The sequence below is a fragment of the Hemitrygon akajei genome, chromosome 21 (genome assembly GCF_048418815.1).
Source record: "Hemitrygon akajei chromosome 21, sHemAka1.3, whole genome shotgun sequence".
NCBI lineage: Eukaryota > Metazoa > Chordata > Chondrichthyes > Myliobatiformes > Dasyatidae > Hemitrygon > Hemitrygon akajei.
The window spans coordinates 31,322,188-31,337,852 of NC_133144.1; the positions used below are offsets into that span (position 1 = coordinate 31,322,188).

Genomic DNA, 15,665 nt, shown 5'->3' on the forward strand with positions numbered 1-15,665 from the left:
TTAGTGCCTGACAGTAGTTGCAGTTGGAAGCTGAGAGTCTTTGGGGCAAGGTTTTTGAACTGGGCCCTGCAGAAGTGCACTCTGCATTGTACACACCTCTTCATGGAGTCAGCCTTAGAAAAAATTGCTGGAGTTGAGCCCACTTGAGAGAGTATATGCACAACAATATCTTGTTTGGGAAAAGCAAGTAAATGTCTCAGACTAACTCTTCTCCAATCTGATTGGCACCCACTCTAGGAAGCTAAACTGGTAGCATGCACCAGAGCTGATATAATCTGCATCAGAAATGCATTAATAAAAAATAGAGAAATGGGCATAACCTTAATCTGAGTTGGGTTAATAAGAACCAAAGTAAAGCTCCCTCAGGCTTCTGTTATAAGGTCTTGGATTTAATTTGACTGGAGGTCAGAATGGGATTAATAAGTAGCGTATGTGGCCATAATCTACATCTGAAATGAATGAAACAGATACATTTATTATAAATATTATATGGAACAGATACATTTATTATAAAATGAAAATAATTAATTAAAAGATCATTGGGATGAATAACCTCAGAGTAATGCAGTATTGAAACAGGCCTTCAGTCCAACTGGTCCATGTCAACCATGATGCCTACAAAGCTGGTCCCATTTACCTGCTAAACCCCTTCTAACCACGTACTTTCTCCAAATGTCTTTTAAACTTTACCTACCTCAACTACCTCCTCTAGCAACTTGTTCCATATACCCACCATATTCTGCATGAATAAATTGCCTCTTATGTCCCATTTAAATCCTTTCCTTCTCACCTTGTACCTTTGTTCTGTGGTCCTTAGTTCCCCTTCACTAGGAAAAGGATTGTGCATTCACCTTACCCATGTTCTAAAGAATAACATCGTAGCCTGCCTAACCTTTCCCTATAACTCAGGCCCGTGAGCATTAGAAGAGTCCTCATAAATCATCTCTGCACACTTTGTAGTTTAATGAAGGCCATCCAAAATGAAAACAACCAAAATTATACACTTTACTGCACGTGCAACATAATGTCCCAACTCCTAAACTCAGGAGTCAGTACCCTGCTAAGAACTGCAGAAGTGAATTAATCATGTGCAGCGGGGCAGGCATAACCCATATAAGAATTAAGTTAATACAAATCACCAGGACAGCACCAATCAACATCAAACATGAATGAATGTATCAGAACAGGATTAATAATAAGTAAAGAGCAGATGTAAAGTACATCAGAAAAATTAACGAGCACTGGGATGGGTATATCTCATATAAGAGCCAAATGAATTAACAGATACTAGGGCAATTGTACCACTTCAAAGTTGATTGCATGCACGAATGCGGGTATAATCTGTGTCAGAACTGAGTAAGAGTCAGAGCATGGGGAAAATCTAAATCTGAGTTGGGCTTATAAGAAGCATTGGAGTGTGTTTATCCAAAAGCTGAACTAAATACATGAAGCAGAGTGGCAAGTGTGGATGATGGGACAGATAAAGCATGACATATTCTGTTGTGCTCAACTTATTACGAAAGATCCATTATGAAAGATCATTAGTAGTATGATTACTAAATGTTATGTATGGCCAGATCTAAAGTTTTCTTTGTTTGGATAACCATGTACTGATCTTGGAAACTGCCTCTAAATACTTTCCAGGAACATGACCTCATGAATACTTTTGCCAATTTATTTTTCCCAGAATGAACATTAAAGTTATATAGAACAGTATAGCACAGGATGACACCCTTTACATCTGTGCTAACAATTACGCCAACTTGAACTAATCCCAGATGCCTATATGTGGTCCATATTTCTCCATTCCCTGCCAGTTCATGTACCTGAGGAAATGCTTCATAAATAAGACCGTAAGATATTGGATCAGAATTTGGCCTATTGAGTTTGCTCCCCTATTACATCATGGCTGGCTCATTTCCCTCTCAGTCTCACTCTAATGCCTTCTCCCCGTAACCCTTCGTACCCTGACCAGTCAATAATCTAACAATCTTAATTATACCCAATGACTTGGCCTACTCAGCCACCTGTGGCAACAAATTCCACAAAACACCACTCTCTGGCTAAAATATTACTCCTCATCTCCATTCTAAATCGATGTCCCTCTATTCTGAGGCTGTGTCCTCTGGTCCTAGACTCTCCACAGGAAACATCCTCTCCATGTCCAGTCTAAGTCTTTCAACATTCAATAGGTCTCAGTGAGATTCCACCCTCCCCCCCTTTCCCCCCCCCCCCCCGTTCTTCTTCCATTGAGTACAGGCCCAGAGCCATCAAACGCTCCTCATATGATGAGCCTCCTTTGAATCCTCTCCAATGTCAACACATCCTTTCTTAGATGTGGGGCCCAAAACTGCTCACAATACTCCCATGTGAGGCCTCACCAGTGCCTTATAAAGCCTCAACATTACATCCTGGCTTTTATGTTCAAGACCTCTTGAAATTAATGCTAACATTGCATTTGCCTTTCTCACCACCAGACTCAACCTGAAAATTAGCCTTTAAGAAATCCTACACCAGGACTGATCTAAGGAGCAGAATGTTGAATCCATCTGGGTAGAGATTAGGAATAGTAAAGGGGAAAAAATCACCGGTGGGAGTTGTCTACAGGCCACCGAATAATAACATTACAGTGGCACAGGCAATTAATTGAGAAATATCTGAGGCATGTAAGAATGGAACAACAGTTATCGTGGGGGACTTGCCTGTGAAATTGCACACGGATTGGGTGAATCAAGTTGGTTGACACAGTCTTGAGGACTCGATAGAATGCATACATGATAGCTTTCTTGAACGGTGTGTTACTGAACCTACAAGGGAACATGCTTTCTTGGATCTGGTCCTGTGCAATGAGACAGATAAAATTAGCAATCTTGTAGTTAGGGATCCTCTTTTGAAAGAGTGATCACAGCATGATTGAGTTTTTCATACAAATAGAGGGTGCAACAGTTCGATCTAAAACCAGTGATGAGGGATGAGTTGGATGGGGTAGACTGGGAATACATGCTATATTGGGACTGTTGAGGGACAGTGGAAGACTTTTAAAGAGATTTTTCACAGTGCTGAACAAAAGTATATTCCAGTTAAAAGCAAAGACAGTAAGGATGGGGAGAGCCAGCTGTGGATAACTAAGGAAATAAAGGTACTAAAAGTCAAACTAAACAAAAACATCAAACTAAAAAGGCTTGCGTACGAAGTCGCTAAGAGTAGAGGGAAACAGGAAGATTGGGAAAATTTTAAAAAGCAACAAAGAACCACTAAACAGGCAATAAAGAATGGGAAGATAGATTATGAAAATAAACTAGCACAAAATATAAAAATGGATAATAAAAGTTTTTATAATTATATAAAGCGGAAAAGTGTGGCCAAAGTGAGTGTAGGTCCCTTGGAGGATGAGGAGGAGGAATTGATATTGGGTAATGAGGAAATGGCTGAGGCTTTGAATTACTGTTTTGTGTTGTTTTTCATGATGGAGGACACATCTAACATTCTGAAGAGAGAATGATATGGATGCAATGGAAGGTGAGGACCTCAACACAATAGCTATCACTAAAGAGGTAGTGCTGTGAAAACTTGTGTAACTAAAGATAGACAAGTCCCAGGTCCTGAAAGTATGCTTTCATCAGGGTACTGAAAGAAATAGCAGAGGTTATAGTTGAGCTTTGGTGAAAATTTACCAAAATTCTCTGGGCCAGTCCTGGCAAATTAGAAAAAGGTGAATGTCACGCCACTGTTCAAAGAAGGATATTGGCAAAAGGCAGGTAACCATAGGTCAGTTAGTTTAACATCAGTAGTTAGGAAAATACTTAAAGCTATCATTAAAGAAGAAATAGCAAGGCATCTGGAAAGAAATAGATCCATCAGACAGATGCAGCATGGATTCAGCAAAGGCAGGTCCTGTTTGACAAACTTACTGGAGTTCTTTGAGGGTATAATGACCGCAGTGGATAGAGGGGAACAGATGGACGTTATTTATTTGGATTTCCAGAAGGCATTTGATAAGGTGCCACATAAAAGACTTAGCCATAAGATAAGGATGCATAGAGTTTGGGGTGATGTATTAGCATGGATAGAGGATCGGTTAACCAATAGAAAGCAGAGAGTTGGGATACGTGGGTGTTTCGCTGTTTGGCAATCGTGAGCAAGTGTATCACAGGGGTCAGTGCTGAGCCTGCAACTGTTCACAATATACATTAACAATCTGGAAGAGGGGATGTATCTAAGTTTACTAAATTGTGCAGAGAATGTGGAGTCTGCAGATAGATATAGGTTAAGTGAGTGGGCAAGGGTCTGACAAAAGGAGTACAATGTTGGTAAATGAGGTTATCCACTTTGGAAGGAAAAATGGAAGATCAGATTATTATTTAAATGGTAAAAATTTGCAGCAGGCTATCAAGAAGGCAGATGGAAAAGCCTTCATTGCTAGAGGATTGAATTTAAGAGCAGGGAGGTTATGTTGCAACTGTATAAGGTACTGGTGAGGCCACACCTGGAGTACTGCATGCAGTTCAGGTCTCCTTACTTGAAAGATATACTGGCTTTGGAGGCAGTGCAGAGGAGGTTCACCAGGCTGATTCCAGAAATGAGGGGGTGTAGACTATGAGGAGAGATTGAGTCACCTGGGACTGTACTCACTGGAATTCAGAAGAAGGGGAGGAGATCTTAGGGAAACAAAATTATGAAAGGGATAGGTAAGATAGAGGCAGGAAAGTTGTTTCCACTGGTAGGTGAGACTAAAACTAGGAGACATAGCTTCAAGAGGAGGAGCTGCTTTTCCCAAAGAGTGGTGAATCTGTGGAATTCTCTGCCCAATGAAGCAGTGGAGGCCTCCTCAGTAAATATATTTAAGACAAGGTTGGATAGATTTTTGCATAGTACGGCAATTAAGGTTTATGGGGAAAATGTAGACAGGTCCATGGTCAGATCGACCATGAACTTTTTGAATGGCGGAGCAGGCTCAATAGGCCAGAAGGCCTAATCCTGCACCTATTTCTTATGTCTTGTGACTCCCTTTTATTTCTTCTGCCAAAGTGCATGACCATACATTTCCTGACTCTGTCTTCCATCTGCCATTTCTTTGCTCATTTTCCTAATCTGTCTCTGCTTCCTCATCTACCTGCCCCTTCAGCTACTTTCGTATCATCCACAAACTTGGACACAAAGCCATCAATTCTGTCATCCAAATCATTGGCCTATAACAAAAGAAGTGGTCCCAACACAGTCCCTTGTGGATGCCACTAGTTACCAGTAGCTAAGCAGAAAAGGCTCCCTTTATACCCACTCTTTGCCTTGTACTATTCAGCCAATTCCCTATCAATGCTAGTATCTTTACTGTAGTACCTTGGACTCTTAACTTGTAAAGTAGCCTCACATGTGCCACCCTGCCAAATGCCTTCTGAAAATCCAAGTACACAACACTGATTCTCTTTTGTCTATCCTGCTTGTTATTCAAAGAATTCCAACAGATTTGTCAGGCAAGGTATTCCCTTAAGAAAACCATGCTGACTACAGGTATTTTATCATGTGCCCCCAAGTACCCCAAAATGACATCCTTAATCGACTCCAACATCTTCCCAACCACCGAGGTCAGGCTAACTGGCCTATAATTTCCTTTCATCTGCTTCCCTTCCTCGAATTTTCCATTTTCCGTTCCTCCAGAACCATGCCAGAATCAATTGATTCTTGAAAGATAATCCTTAGTGCCTCCATAATCTCTTCAGCTACCTCTTTCTGAACCCTGGGATATAGACCATCTGGTCTAGGGGATTTATCCACCTTCAGACCTTAGTTTCCTAAGCACCAAGCTGCTTTGCCATCATTTTTGCTCATGTTCCCTTCCAATCTACTTTGACCAGCTCCTCTCCCATGCCTCAGTAATTCCATTTACTCCTCTCTAATACTAATGTATCTGACTTTCTGCCTCTCAAATGGCAGGGTGAATTTGATCATGTTATGATCACTGTTCCCTAAGTGTTCCTTTAACAAGTTCTCAAATAATTTCTGGTCATTGCACCACACCCAGTCCAGAGAAGCAGATCCCTGGTGCGTTCAACCACGAGGTACTCTAAAATTAAATTTTATAGGCATTCTACAAATTCCTCCTCTTGTGATCCAGCACCAACCTGTTCTTCTCAATTTACCTGCATATTGAAATCCCCCCCCCCATGACTATCATAGCTTTGCCCTCTTGACATGCATTTTCTATCTCCCATTGTAATTTGTAGCCCACATTGTTGCTTCAGTTTGGAGCTTTGAATATCACTTCCATCAAGGTCTTTTTACCCTTGCAGTTTCTTAGTTCTACACTTTCCGATCCTATGTCAACCCTTTCTGAGGATTTGATTACATTTCTTTTTACCAACAGATGCACTCTGCCTCCTTTGCCTACCTGCCTGTCCTTTGGATGCAGTATGTATCCTTGAATGTTAAGCTGTCAGTTCTAATCTTCTTTCAGCTGTGATTCAGTGATGCCCACAACGTCATACATACCAGTCCTATAATGTTCATCTACTTACTCCATATACTGCATGCATTCAAATATAACACCTTCAGATCTACATCACCCTTTTCAATTTTGTCCCCCTTTTACAGTCATCCCATTTTACCCTATCATCAGCTTCTCCTTGCTAGCAGTCTCCACACACTGTCTTTGTTTGTAAACCAACTAGCCCATCCTCAACCCTATCAATGTTCTCATCTGTTGTCAAATTAGATTAAACCCTCCGAAACAGCTCTTGTAAAGCTACCTTTAGGGATATTGGTCCCCCTGGGGTTCAGGTGTAACCCATCCCCTTTGTACAGGTCATACCTTCTACAGAAGAGATCCCAATGATCCAGAAACCTGAACCCCTACCTCCTGCACTAGTTCTGCAGGCACACATTTATCTGCCAAATGTTCCAATTCTTATCCACAGTGGCACATGGCACAGGCAGCAATCCAGAGAGTGCTGCCCTGGAAGTCCTGGTTTTCAGCTTTCTGCATAGCTCTCTAAAATCTCGCTTCAGGATCTCCTCACCTTTTCTACTTACAGTGTGTCATTGGTGCTAAAATGTACCAAGACATCTGACTGCTCACCCTCTCCCTTTAGAATGCCATGGACCTGACCTGAGACATCCCTGACCCTGGCATCTGAGAGGCAACATACCACATGGGTGCCTATTGCGGCCACAGAATCTCAACTCTATTCCTCTAACTATGGAATCTCCTATCATACTGCAGCCCTCTTCACTTCTTTTCTCTTCTGAGCTACGGCACCAGACATCTCTGTGGCTACCCCCTCCCCCAGTAGGTTGTCTCCCTCAACAATATCCAAACAGTATTCTGATTATTGACCATAGGGGTAGTCTGTCCTGGCTTCTCACTTCTCTTTCTTCTCCTGATAGTCACCCAGTTACCTGCTTCCTTCAACCTAGGGTGACTGACTACTTCCTAGTAGCTCCATAACTTCCTCAAGTCTCCTGTATGAGCCAAAGTTCCTCAAGCTGCAGCTTCAGTTCTGTAACACGTTCTCTGAGGAACTGCAGCTCGGTGCACCTGGAGCAGATCTAGTTATCTGGGAGGTTGGAGATCTACCAGAATTCCCATATCTCACACAAATAACACAACACAGGTCCTGGAGCTATTTTTACTGCACTACCTGTGTCCTAACATATGAGGAATGAAGAATAAAGAAGAAGAAACTTGCTAGATTCTAACCTCACCTAAGGCCTAAAGCCTAAGCCTCCTCACTCTGAAGCCGCTCTGTTTGCCCCTGCCTTATTCTTATTCACTCTTGTTAATGAGTCTCATTCATTGATTGGGCACAGTTCAAACTCTGAAAACTGTTGCCAAGTGCTGCTTTTTTAATCTTCAGTCATGGGCCTATGTGAAGCCACATCTTCTTCTTGTGCTCCTGTTCAGATTGGCAGCAATTCAAACTCCAATTTTTTATTCTTCAATTGTAAACCTGTGTGAAGTTGCACCTGCTTCTCGCGCTCCTGTTCACTGATTGGGCACAATTCAAACTCGCAAATGTTCCTATCATACCTACTTCCACTTCTTTCCCTGGAAGCATGTTCCAGGAACCACCTCCTCTCTATGTAACTTGCCTTGCACAGAGCATCTCCTTTAAAATTTCCCACTCCATCTTAAAGCTCTGCCTGACTGATAGTATTTTTCATCTCTATAATCCTTCTTGTATTTGTATATTTGAGGGACTGACCAACAATGTCCTGACAGTTGCCGAGCTTCCATTTATGTCTCCAACTTCATATGGAATTGTGTCTTTGCTCTGGCAATAGACTTACTGAACTCCCAGCTGGACTTTATGTAGATCTCTGGATGCCCAGTCCTAAATGCCGCAGATCTAGTGTTTAGCTGGTTGCCATTCTCCTGGTTCATCCAGGGCTTCTGGTTTGGGAAGACCTAGTATGTTTTGTAGGCATATGCAGGACTTGATGAAGACAGTGACAACTGTGGTATATTCATTCAGATCCAAAGATGAATCCCTGAATATACACCAGTTTACTGACTCAAGGCAATCCTAGATGGACTCCTCCACCTCCCTTAAACCACGTGGTCCTCTGCACTGGTACCACACTCTTCAGTTTATCCCTACTCACAGGACTATGGAGTTGGGACAGTGCATGACCTTGTCCTACGAAATCTTAAGTAGTAAGACTATATATGGGGAACATTTTGCGAACAGTGACCATGATTCTGTAAGTTTCAAGATGTTTCTGAAAAGGGCTAAGGTTGGTTGTCAAGATAGATAGATAGATAGATAGATACTTTATTCATCCCCATGGGGAAATTCAACTTTTTTTCCAATGTCCCATACACTTGTTGTAGCAAAACTAATTACATACAATACTTAACTCAGTAAAAAAATATGATATGCATCTAAATCACTATCTCAAAAAGCATTAATAATAGCTTTTAAAAAGTTCTTAAGTCCTGGCGGTAGAATTGTAAAGCCTAATGGCATTGGGGAGTATTGACCTCTTCATCCTGTCTGAGGAGCATTGTATCGATAGTAACCTGTCGCTGAAACTGCTTCTCTGTCTCTGGATGGTGCTATGTAGAGGATGTTCAGAGTTATCCATAATTGACCGTAGCCTACTCAGCGCCCTTCGCTCAGCTACCAATGTTAAACTCTCCAGTACTTTGCCCACGGCAGAGCCCGCCTTCCTTACCAGCTTATTAAGACGTGAGGCGTCCCTCTTCTTAATGCTTCCTCCCCAACACGCCACCACAAAGAAGAGGGCGCTCTCCACAACTGACCTATAGAACATCTTCAGCATCTCACTACAGACATTGAATGACGCCAACCTTCTTAGGAAGTTCACTTAGGAAGTGAAGGTCCTAAACGAGGGGAAGGCTGATTTCAATTGCACAGGAGTGTCTCTGGCAAAAGTAGATTGGGAGCAGATGCCTGCAGGTTATGTGACATCCGAAGAGTGTGAGTCTTTTGAAAGAGAATCAGATTTATCATTACTGACAAATGCTCTGAAATTGGTTGTTTTGTGGCAGCAGTACAGTGCAAAGTCAAAAACCTCTAAATTATGAAATAAAGAGTGCAAAACAAATGAATAATGGGGTAATATTCATGGGTTTATGGACTGTTCAGAAATCTGATGGCAGAAGGGAAGAAACTGTTCCTGGCTCATTGAGCTTTAGTGAGTTCAGGGCCAGCATGTTTCCTGTAGGGGTGAACGGCAAAGATAGCGACTTAGGGTACTTGGACCATAAAGCTTATTGAAGGTGTGATCAAGCAAAATAAAGGAACAGGTATGGGCAACTGTGGATTATAGTGAGTGTAGGAGAGAACTTTAGGGACTATGCAGTAATTTATGTGTGCACACAGGGGTTGTGAGCAACGTTCTGAATGGAGATTTTCCATTTGTATTCAGCAAGGAGAATAAAATGGAAACTAGGGAGTTTAGGATTTACCATAGAAACGTAGAAAACCTGCAGCACAATACAGGCTCTTCGGCCCACAAAGTTGTGCCAAACATGAAATTACTTAGAAATTACTAGGCTTACCTATAGCCCTCTATTTTTCTAACCTCCATGTACCTATCTAAAAGTCTCTTAAAATACCCTATCGTATCAGGCTCCACCACCGTTGCCGGCAGCCCATTCCACACATTCACCACTCTCTGAGTAAAAAACTTACCCCTGATATCTCCTCTGTACCTACTCCCCAGCACCTTAAACCTGTGTCCTCTTGTGGTAACCATTTCAGCCCTGGGAAAAAGCCTCTGACTATCCACACAATCAATGCCTCTCATCATCTTACCAAGGGCATCTTGATAGTTCGGAGCAGGATAGTATCAAGAAGCAGGTGGTGTTAGATGTTCCCTCTACCCCAGCCCAGTGAAGCAGTAGGCTACATCATTCTCTGAGCCACAAGATAGCCAGTCTCCCCGGAGCCCCGCGCTCCACTGGCACAGGTAGTTTTCCAGGGACCTGTTTAACTCATTTGTTCAGGTATTGTTACAGCAAATTTTCTGCGAGGCTGGGGACCGGGACTGCCGTTGCGTCAGTGGGAGAGCAGACAGTAGAAGTGTGCGGACAGATGATGCTGGTTATACCCGGAAGGTCGGACAGCCAACGCAGGGTGAAAGGTAGCTTGTTCGCGGCCCCCTGTGTCATGTGACCTCCCGTCAGGTTGCGAGCTGGCTGGGTTGTTATGGTAACGATGGGCTGTGAAGACGCGGCCTAAGGTGGAACGGGTGGGCCGGGCACTGGCGGCGAGATGTGACCGGATTGAGGAGCTCAGCGGCGGCATGATTCGCAGATACCGTCGGAAGCCGGTGTGTAACACGCTGGAAATGTGAGTGGCTGAAGCCAGGCCCACGCGGCCTGCCTTGGCGGTCCGGAGCGCACACAGCCCGTGGGACGGGTGAGGGGGAGAGTCCTTATGATCGGGTCGGGGTGGAGGGGGGAATTGGACGGGATGAGGAGCGTAGATTGTGGGTCGAGGTTGATGTGGCGCACATCCCGAGGTCTCAAGGATTGGGGGGTGGGGAAGGGGAAGAACATCCCTTGGTTGAGATGCGGGAAACACAGATCGTGGGGTTGGGGGTGGGGTAATGTAGGAAACACGGCCCATGGGTTGCGAAGTGACTGCTGAGAAATGGCCCAGTGTACAGCTACTGTAGAGGAGGAGGAAAGAGGGGAAGGGGAGTTGCATTTCTGATCAAGGACAACATCAGGGCAGTATTCTGAAATGAAATTACTGTGGTATCATCTGGTGAAGCTTTATGAGTGGAGACAAGATTTAAGTAGGGGATGATCACTGTTGTGGTTATACTCTAGAGCCCAAATAGTTAATGGGAATTAGAAGAACAAATGGAGACCGATGAGGATGTGTTCGGAGTGACAAAGATCTTGTAATGTTGCAACAACCACCTCGAATTCAATGTCAGCAAGTCAAGAATTGATTGTGAACCTCAGGATGGGGAAGTCGGGAGAAACACACCAGTTCTCATTGAGGGTGAGCAGTTTCAAGTTCCTAGACCTCAGCATCTCATAGGATCTATCCTGAGCTTAACACACTGATGCAATCACAAAGGAGGTCCACCAGGAGCTTGAAAAGATTAGGCATGCCATCAAAGATTTTTGAAGATTTGTGCAGATGCTTTCTAACTGGTTACATCACAGTCTGATATTCAGCCCCACTCCACGGTCTTCTCCCCATAACCTTTGATGCCATGTCCAATCAAGAATCTATTAATCTCTGCCTTAGATAAGCCCAATGACCTGGCATCCACAGCTGCATGTGGCAACAAATTCACCACCCTTTGGCTAAAGAAATTTCTCCACATCTCTGTTTTGAAAGGACGCCCCTCCATCCTGAGGCTATGCCCTCTTGTCCTAGACTCTCCCAGCATGGGAAAAATCCTTTCCACATCTACTCTCTCCAGGTCTTTCAATATTCAGAAGGTTTCAATAAGATCCCCCCCCTCATCCTTCTGAATTCCAGCAAGTACAGACCCAGAGCCTTCAAATGATCCTCGTATGATAACTCTTTCATTTCTGGAATCATCTTTGTGAGCCTTCACTGGACCCTTTCCAATGCCAGCATATCTTTTCTAAGATATGGAGCCCAAAACTGTTCACAATACTCAAGGTGAGGCCTCACCAGTGCCTTATACAGCCTCAGCATCACATCCTTGCTCTTATATTCTAGACCTCTTGAAATGAATGCTAACATTGCATTTACCTTCCTCACCACCAACTCAACCTGCAAGTTAACCTTCAGGGTGTTCTGCACAAGGACTCCTCTGCATCTCAGATTCCAGAATTTTCTCCCTGTTTAGAAAATAGTCTGCACATTTATTTCTACTATCACAGTGCATGACCATGCATTTTCCAAAATTGTATTTCATTTGCCACTTACTTGCCCTTTTTCCTAATCTGTCTAAGCCCTTCTGCATCCTACCTGTTTCCTCAACACTACCTGCCCCTTCACCAACCTTGGTATCATTTGCAAATGTGGCAACAAAGCTATCTATTCCATCATCCAAATCAGTTATATACAGCATAAAAAGAAGTGGTCCCAACACCGACTCCTGCAGAACACCACTAGTCACTGGCAGCCAACCAAACAAGGATCCCTTTATTCCCGTTCGTTGTCTCCTACCAATCAGCCAATGCTGTAACCATGTTAGTAACTTTCCTGTAATACCATGGGCTCTTAACATGGTAAGTAGCCTCATGTGTGGCACCTTGTCAAAGGCCTTCTGAAAGACCAAATATACAACATCCACTGCATCCCCTTTATATATCCTACTTGTAATCTCCTCAAAGAATTCCAACAGGTTTGTTAGGCAGGATTTTCCCTGAAGGAAACCGTGCTGACTGTACTATCTTCACCTGTGTCACCAAGTACTCCATTACCTCATCCTTAACAATTGACTCCAACATCTTCCCAACCACTGCGGTCAGGCTAACTGGTCTATAATTTCTTTTCTGCTACCTTCCTCCTTTCTTAAAGAGTGGATTAACGTTTGCAATTTCCAGTCCTCTAGCACTATGCCAGAGTCCAATGATTTTTAAAAGATCATTTCTAATGCCACCACAATCTGTAACGCTACCTCCCTAGGGTGCAGATCCTTTGGTCTGGGTGACTTATGTACCTTTAGGTCTTTCAGCTTTTTGAGCACCTTCTCTCTTGTAACAGTAACTGCACCCACTTCACTTCCTTCACACACTACATCAGGCATACTCTTTTTTTTCTAAAATACTCCAATCCAGGTAAGATCCTGTTGAACCTTTACTGCACCCCATCCATAGCTTCCACATCATTCCTGAAATATGGTAACCAGAAATAAACAGAATGTACCAAATTTTGCCTAACTAAAATTATATACAACTGCAGTATGATTTCCTGTTTTTTATATTCAATACCCAGATTAACAACAGCAGGTATATAGGAAGCCTTCTTTACCATTCAAAATATTTGTGTTATTAATTTCAGGGAGCTATGGAGCTGCAGCCCATAACCCCCTACATCAGTGTTCTGAAGTCCTGCATTTCTTTAACATTTGGCCTCCCAAAGTGCAACACATCACACTCGTCTGTATTAAACTCTGCCATTTCCAGTCTCTAAGTCTAATTGGTCTACATCCAGCTGAATCCTTTGACAACATTCCTCGTCATCCACAACTCCAATAGTACTTGTGTCATCTGCAAACTAACTAACCAGCTCACCTATATTTCCATCCAAACCATTTAAATATATCACATACAGAGATTGCAGCACTGATCCTTGCAGAACATAATTGTTCCAGTCAGAATAACACCCATCCCCTTGTCTTCCAGTCTACTAAACCTCAAGGGATCACATGTACCTTTATGTTCTGCATCAGCCTATCATGAGACAATGTCCACCACAATACCCTCAAAGCAATCAGAATCAGGTTTATTATTACTGATATTTGTTGTTTTGTGGCAGCAGTATAGTGCAGTACGTTAAAAGTACTATGTTACAATAAGAAATATAGAAAAGATAATGCAAAAAGAGAACAAAATATTGAGGTACTGTTCATGGGTTGGTTCTTTGTTCATTCAGAAATCTGATAGTGGAGAGGAAGAAGCTGCCCCTAAAATGTTGATTGTATGTCTTCAGGTTCCTGTACCTCTTCCCTGATGGTAACAGTGAGAAGAGAGAATGTCTCTGGTGGTGGGGGCCCTTAATGACAGGTGCTGCTTTTTTGAGGCATTGCCTTTTGAAGATTATCTCAATGGTGGTTAGGCTAGGGGCTATGATGGAGCTAGGCGGGCTCTGTTGTGGGCAAAGTACTGGAGAGTTTAACATCGGTAGCTGAGCGAAGGGCGCTGAGTAGGCTACGGTCAATTATGGAAAACCCTGAACATCCTCTACATAGCACCATCCAGAGACAGAGAAGCAGTTTCAGCGACAGGTTACTGTCGATGCAATGCTCCTCAGACAGGATGAAGAGGTCAATACTCCCCAATGCCATTAGGCTTTACAATTCAACTGCCAGGACTTAAGAACTTTTTTTAAAGCTATTATTAATGCTTTTTGAGTTAGTGATTTAGATGCATATCATATTATTACTGAGTTAAGTATTGTATGTAATGAGTTTTTGCTACAACAAGTGTATGGGACATTGGAAAAAATGTTGAATTTCCCCATGGGGATGAATAAAGTATCTATCTATCTATCTATCTATCTATCTATCTAACCAGTAAGATTGCTCTCCATGGTACATGGAGATACCAAATTTCCTCAAGCCCCAATGAAATATAGCCGCTTGCATGCCTTCTTTATAATTGCATCCATATGTTGGGTCCAGGATCAATGTTCAGAGACGTTGACACTCATGAACCTTAAACTATTCACCCTTTCCGTTGCTGACCCCTCAATGAGGACTGGTGTCAACTTTCCCTTTCTGAAGTTTACAAACAATTCCTTGGTCTTAGTAATGATGAGTACAAGGTTGTTATTGTGATAAACACTCAATCGGGTGATCTCTCTCACGATGTACACCTGCTTGTCACCATCTGAGATTTTGCCAACAACAGTTGTATCGTAGGCAAATTTATAGATGGCATTTGAGCTGTGTCTAGCCACTCAAGTCATGGGTTTGTGAGGGAAGAACAGCGGGCTAAGTACACATCCTTGAGGTGCACCAATGTTGATTGCCAGTGAGGAGGAGATGTTATTTCTGGTCTGCACTGACTATCGTCTCCAGATATGGAAGTCCAGGATCCAGCTGCAGAGGATCTGGTACAGAGGCCCAGGTTTAGAAGCTTGTTGATTAGTACTGAGAGGACGATGGTGTTGAATGCTGACCAGTAATCCATAAACGGCTGCCTGACATTTGTATTGCTGTTGTCCAGGTGGGCCAAGCCTAAGTGGAGAACCAGTAAGATTGTATCCAGTGTAGACCTATTGTGCTAAGAAATATATCTAAAAAGTTAAATTAAATAAGTAGTGCCAGAATAGTGAGGTAGTGTTCATGAGTTGGTTCATTGTCCATTCAGAAATCTGATGGTGGAGGGGGTGGAGCTATTCCTTAAATGTTGAGTGTGTGTCTTTAGGCTCCTATATCTCTGCTCTAGCAGCATTAAGAAGAGAACATGTCCTGGGTGATGGGGTCCTTTGTGATGGATGCTGCCTTTTTGAGACATTGCCTTTTGAACATGTTTTCAA

At 42.9% G+C, this 15,665-nt stretch overlaps 1 protein-coding gene across 5 annotated transcripts in view; it reads left to right on the forward strand.

Annotated features, from left to right (window-relative positions):
• Positions 1–10,614: 10,614 nt before the first annotated feature.
• Positions 10,615–15,665, forward strand: part of fam149b1 (family with sequence similarity 149 member B1) — a 129,538-nt gene continuing 124,487 nt past the window's right edge. For 4 of the 5 annotated variants that reach the window (XM_073025079.1, XM_073025080.1, XM_073025078.1 and 1 more), the window contains exon 1: positions 10,615–10,814. In XM_073025079.1, coding sequence (XP_072881180.1) covers positions 10,768–10,814 — 47 coding nt within the window. In that variant the 5' untranslated portion in view covers positions 10,615–10,767. The remainder of the gene's footprint in view (positions 10,815–15,665) is intronic. The other variant, XM_073025081.1, reaches the window with a different exon arrangement.